At 45.9% G+C, this 6,110-nt stretch overlaps 1 protein-coding gene across 1 annotated transcript; it reads right to left on the bottom strand.

Annotated features, from left to right (window-relative positions):
• Window positions 1-964: 964 nt before the first annotated feature.
• On the bottom strand, window positions 965-4,643 carry LOC123148109 (lactoylglutathione lyase). The gene is made up of 9 exons (XM_044567463.1): window positions 4,525-4,643; window positions 3,672-3,802; window positions 3,451-3,575; window positions 3,042-3,106; window positions 2,746-2,961; window positions 2,584-2,631; window positions 2,396-2,503; window positions 2,164-2,316; window positions 965-1,193 (listed from the first exon to the last, which is right to left on the bottom strand). The coding sequence occupies exons 2-9, from the start codon at window positions 3,788-3,790 to the stop codon at window positions 1,152-1,154; spliced, it is 876 nt and encodes a 291-aa protein (XP_044423398.1). The 5' UTR covers window positions 3,791-3,802; window positions 4,525-4,643; the 3' UTR covers window positions 965-1,151.
• Between the last annotated feature and the right edge of the window lie 1,467 nt (window positions 4,644-6,110).

Below are 6,110 nucleotides of genomic sequence, written 5' to 3'. Positions count from 1 at the left end.
GCGAGGGAAGCCGGATTCCCGCCCTGCACGACCATGTTGCCCTGCCGCTTGCGGACAGGCGCGGCGTGGTTTTGGGAGACGGCGGTGGGGCCAACATGGTCGGCGACGAGATCCGCCCGAGGGGAAGGGGCGTGCGCGCCCTCGACGGTGACGGGGGACAACATGGGGTCGTCATGGTGGCGAGGGACGGCCGGGCAGGAGCAGCCGGAGCTTGCGGAGGAGGGGCAGTGGTGGCAGAGGGTGCGGGGAGCGGGAAAGGGCGCGCGGAAATGTCCCTCCCGCCAAATCTCGTGCGGGATAGGGGTTGAGCTCGGGTCGGCCTCCCAGTCCATGAAGATAAAGGTTGGGGGAGAAGATTTGTCGCGCCCCGCAAAAAAAATTACGAGCCGGGACGGGATGCGAGGTTTGATCGTGCAGATTTTTTGGCCCCGACCCGCAATTTGACTGTTGTTTTACGGGCCGGGGCGTTTTGCGAGGTCTGCTAGAGTTGCTCTAATGGCCATCTTTCTTCGCGGCGGTGGTGCGTGGCCACGAGTGGTGGGGCTAGGGCACGGTGGTGCAGCAGGGCATGGCGTCAAGGCTGCGCGTGTGAAGTTTCATGCGGTTGCAGCCCACCAAAATTATACGGGAACGCCTTCTTCCCGTAAACTAAACTTGCAGAACGGAGGAGGTGATTTTCACATCCCATAACTTTTTTGAGATTTATGAGAGCTGTTAAGAGGCTTTTTTTCCCCAACTTCTCGTAAAAGAAGTTGTTCTTTCAGGGATACGTAAGCTATTGGAGTTGCTCTAAGATGAACATACGATCAGGGTGATCTTTTCTTTCTCTCTGTAGAAATCGGGTATAGTATACGCTGTAGGTGTGCATCTTCCTCCTTTTCCCGCACTATACTAATCACCTCTCACAATCTAGTCCCCAGTTCATGTTTATCAAGAACTAACAATCACCTTTGTGGTGACAATCAAACTGCAAGCAACTTGATAACGCTAGGTCAATCACCGCATGTTCGTCGAGCGGAAGAGGCTGCCCTTTTATTACATCATCACACACAGACCATTGCTACTACACAAGGTTTGTTTTATTACAATCACACAGACCATTGCTAACATAAGGTTTGCCTCCTCGCGACACAATTTGAGCCTGCTCGTCTTCAGTGGAGTTCCTTGAGGAAGTCCGCATGATCCACCAGAACCTGCAACCGGAGGAATAACATTAGTCACATACTGATATTGTGGCCAAGGATAATTGGTTAGCAATCACTACATCAGTTTGTAATCAATCATGCGTGCAAGCCAGTTCACATACTACCTTTAAGGAATCATGTTCAGTATTGACAACCATGCTGCAGCGAATTTTAAGGTGAAGTTCCATCTCACTTTATTAATTTGCTTTGTGACGCTTAGGATGCTTTCTGCTAATTAAGTGGGTGACGCCTCAAATCTACTACTACCTCCGTCCCCTAATATAAGAGGGTTCTCCACACTAGTGTAGTTAGTGTCAAGAACGCTCTTATATTATGGGATGGAGGGAGTAAAGTTTATCTTCCATTATCTAGACAATGGATGACAGTGAGAGACACAACTAGAGGAAATACAGCTCGGACTATCAATATAAACCAACTTAAGATGATGCTGTTTTCCAAGTTTCTATTTTACAGAGTAACAGCTTGGCCTTGAAGGTGCCAATAAATTAGTAGACTTCGAAACTATGTACTCCCTCCGTCTCTGAAAAGAAGGCCTATAAACTTTTTTCCCTGAAGTCAAGCGGTGCAAAGTCTGACCAAGTTCGTAGTTAAAACTATGAAGAACCACAGTCCACAGTACCAAGTTAATACTCAGTATATTTATTAGATACACAGTAAAATATATTTGCATAGTATATATTTTATTAAGAATTGTAGTTGTTGATAGTTTTTCTTAGAAACATGGTCAGACAATGTACGTTTTGGCTTCAGACGAAATTTCAAATTTATAGGCCTTCTTCTCAGAGACGGGCGGAATATGTACTAACTGGCAATAATTACGTTGACTACAGTACGCTCTTCAGATTTTATAAACCAAGCATTGACTACAGCAAGCTCATCTTGCATTCATCATTAACTGTTAATGACCCCTTCGATTCAAATAAAGCAGTGTTATGCATAAGACATCCAGAAAACATACCACTTTCCAGCCATCTGGGTCAAGGAAAGAGGTGATTTTGGTGTTCAGCCCTGGCAGTGGCCCTGGCTGCCTTAGAATCTTCCCACCTAGTTCTTTGGTAACCAGCTCAACTGCTTCGGCGCTCTTGTACACATCGTCAGTGCCAATAGCAACCTGCAGTTAGGCAACACAAGCATTAAGAAATGCCAAAACTTAAAAGAGGAAATAAGCGCAGAAGAAAACTTGTCAATACCTGAGCATATGCATTGCCCTTGTTATATTCCGTGACACCATAGTTGTATGTCAACTCCAGAACAGTGGTCTTGTCCTCCTCAGCATAGCCCATCATGGCAATAGTGTACTGCACAAATCATAAACATGCTCAGTATATCAAAATTTAGAGGACAAATGGCATGAAAACACAATTGTCATGTGATGTACCTTATACTGAGGCACATCCTTCTTCCTCAGAAGCTTCATCCCAAGGGCCTGCATAAAAGTCAAATGTTAGAATATCCCACATATAACTATTGTTCTAGAGAATATACAGAAAGGATATTGTCTCCAACATTTCAAACAACCTCCCATTTTACAATACAATACCTTCTCGTAGAACATGATAGCCCGATCAAGGTCACCAACACGAAGCATAACTTGACAGAGAGGCTCAGGCGTCGGACCCCTCTGGATAAGCTCAAACATGTAACCATCTGGGTCTTGTGCAAAGGCAATCACAGTGGACCCTCCCTTGACAGGACCAGGTTCACGAGTGATCTTACAACAATCAGATGATTTAATTGTCTCAGACAGCTTGTACACCTGCATTGCATCCACGACATCAAACAAGCCCAAGGGTCTGTAACATGAAGGGTAAGATGTTGCAGGTAAACGATACATACATCCTCATTTGCGATGGCAAAATGTCCAAAGCCCGCTCCAATGTCATACTTGTCAACACCATAATCTATCAAACGAGAAAGAGCATATTAGCACAACAGAAGGTGGAAAAGAATGACACTATAGTCCCACAAAATAGTTTATCGGTTCATACTCCCTCCATCCCAAAATTCTTGTCTTAGATTTGTCTAAATACAGATGTATCAAGTCACATTTTAGTATTAGATACATCCATATCTAGACGAATCTAAGACAAGAATTTTGGGACGGAGGGAGTATTTAGAGAGAATAATATGACCCCATTAGTTTGCCAATCTTCCCACTGAGGTGTATACACACGTTGCCCAAACATTAACAAGAATATCAAACTGGTTGCATTAGAAACAATTGTGAGTGGACCGATGAACATACTGTAAGTCAGCTCAAGTGCAAAATTAGTATCCTCAGGCCCATATCCAAGAAACGCATTGGTGTACTTCTCTTCTGGGACATCTCTTTTCCTCAGCAGCTTCATCCCAAAGCATTCTGTGTAACACCTACGAGAATTAAATCACTGGCATTAGCACAAACATACTAGTAATCATGTTGCAAATATCACCATCTAACAAACTCCAAAAGTATGGCTAACATACTTAATTGTGCGGTCGAGATCTCCCACACGGTAAACAGCATGCAGCATCCTCTTTTTGTCCTGCTTAGGCCATTCCAACACTGCCTCAGCAGACTTTCCAGCTTCGCTACCGGTAGCCATCCCTGCTGTCACCTGTAAGAGTTGTTATGCATTCAATTATTAGAGCAAGGAAAGAGGTAAGAGCATCTCTGGCAGCTTGTGTGTATATCTATATAGACAATGGTCCAAAAAGATTCCCTTTCAAAATTTTCTAGTTTTCCTGCAGATTGCCTATATCCTATCTCCTAGATCATATAAAACCACAAAAAAATAAAATAGGAACAGCACTCCTCTATCTAAATTATCCTAACTATATAAATAAGTAACAGCAGCACCACTGGATAAATTAGTAGCAGCAACTAGCAGCAGCAGATAAGTAGCAGCTCCAGCCCCCAAATCCCTGCGCCACGGCGGCAGGATCCCAACCCCTCCATGAACACCTCCCCGCAGCCCAGTCGCTACCACAGCAGCGAGAGGTTCTGCTAAATCAAAGTAAAAAAAACTCCAACAAACTGCACACATAGTTGGATTGGATTGGGGGTGGTTCTAAAAAAAATTGGATCGGGGGATTTCCCCCCGTGATTCTACTCTATTTGCCAAAAATCCTGCCCAGCCGCAGTGCTTGAAACAAATCAAATTATATACAGATACGAATCCCAAGAAGAAAAGAAGGAGGCCATCTAACTTGTACTACTCCAGAAACCTAAGAAATCTAAGCAGGCAGAAAAGAACGGGGAACCGGAAAACTGTGCACCGGCGCGTATAGGAAGCAAGCGGGGGGCGGGAATGAAGGAGATGGATTTGGGGATGCTCACCCTGGAAATACGATCGGGTAGAGATCCGTCCCACGCTGATGAGGAGCTCAGTCTAGAGGCTTCCCAGGAGAAGAGAGGGGGGGGGGGGGGGGGGGGCACCGACGGTAGTACTCACGAGTATGATGGAGTTTCTTTATATTTTATAGACAGAATTGTAATAATTGAGTTGATGGCGACGTGCTGCCTCACGGGCTGTAAAAGCGCACCCCTCCCAAAGCTGGTCAGATTTTTTTTAGTCTAAACACTCTTGCTTTATTAATTAATAATGTTCATCGGAATACAAATCAAGTCTGGGGTCTAACAGTCATACATGGCGCTCCGGATCCAGACAAAAACGTGTTTAGCGAGGCTATGTGCCTCAACATTTGAATCTCTTCTTTCAAAGATGAAAGAACATTGCTGGAAACTTGCCGCTCTCGCGTTAGTTTCCTTGATGACCGTAGCATATGAACCACCTGTCCGACGACTCTGAATATCTCGAATCATAGTTTGACAATCAGATGCAACGAGAATCCTTTCCAGGTGCAAGTCCGTTGCTAGTGCCAGAGCCTCACGGCATGCGAGGGCCTCCAAAGTGGCTGGCTCAGCTATTCCACTATATTTCATGCAGGATGCCCCTAGGAAAACTCCATCTGACGACCTGCATATAGCACTGATGGATCCCTCGCCTTGATTCCTTGAGACCGCTCCATTTACCCGTATCTTGGCCACCCCCGGCTCCGGGGGGATCCAGCCAGTTCGAGGAACAAGCCCTCCTACCCGTGGCTTTTGCTTAGATTTACAATCCTGCAACTCCCGAATGTACCGCATGATGAAGGTATGGGTAGACATGGGACTCTGAAAGACACTTTCATGGATGGCCTGCCTTCTTGCAAACCAGATAGCCCATAGTGTCACCAACACTTGTGTGAATTCTGCAGACGAAAGCATCTCCATGATAGCAAAGATCCATCTCTTGGCATCCGGCTCCCTTGCATTGTTCAAGACTTCATAAATGTCAGGGGCTTGCAGGGCCCATACGCATCTTGCGACGCTGCAATGAAGAAGAGAATGTTGCCAAGAATCCTCAGCCCCACACAACTTGCAGTTTGTGGTCGTCGACATGTTCCTGTTGTGTAAAATGTCCGACGTGGGCATGGAGTTATGTGCTAGGCGCCATAAGAAGATCTTAACCTTTGATGGAACGTCCACCTTCCAAAGCTTTGACCACGCTCGCTGCTCACCCTCGGCATTGGAGGCGTCAGACCAGCCCTCAAGCCAGGCTTCCCTCCTCATTTTCGTACTGATGAGCATGCGGTAGGCTGACCTCACCGAGAAAACCCCATTATTTTCATGGACCCAGCTCCAGAAATCATCCATATGTAACGTGCACAGTGGAATCTCATATATAGCTCTAGCATCCGATGGCAGAAAGACCTCGTTGATCAATGGTCTGTTCCATTCTGCTCCCGGTAAAGTCAGCTCGGCTACCACCAAAGGTTGGTGTTGTGTTCTACAAACTATCGGCCTCATGTTATAGGGGCGCGGAAGCCAATTGTGTCTCCATACATAAGTCGAACTCCCATCACCAATCCTTCTGATAAGCC

This window comes from Triticum aestivum, chromosome 7A (genome assembly GCF_018294505.1).
Source record: "Triticum aestivum cultivar Chinese Spring chromosome 7A, IWGSC CS RefSeq v2.1, whole genome shotgun sequence".
NCBI lineage: Eukaryota > Viridiplantae > Streptophyta > Magnoliopsida > Poales > Poaceae > Triticum > Triticum aestivum.
Note: the sequence above shows the minus strand (reverse complement) of the source record. Positions and strands in the feature narration are given on the sequence as shown.

What these genes read in the sequence shown, in the direction of transcription:
- LOC123148109 (XM_044567463.1), bottom strand. Translation starts at nt 3,790, where the DNA reads ATGGCTACCGGTAGCGAAGCTGGAAAGTCTGCTGAGGCAGTGTTGGAA. An exon ending in TTGCCATCGCAAATGAGGAT is followed by an intron (nt 2,962 to 3,041) that starts GTATGTATCGTT and finishes GATGCAATGCAG; the next exon opens with GTGTACAAGCTGTCTGAGAC. An exon ending in AGGATGTGCCTCAGTATAAG is followed by an intron (nt 2,504 to 2,583) that starts GTACATCACATG and finishes TGATTTGTGCAG; the next exon opens with TACACTATTGCCATGATGGG.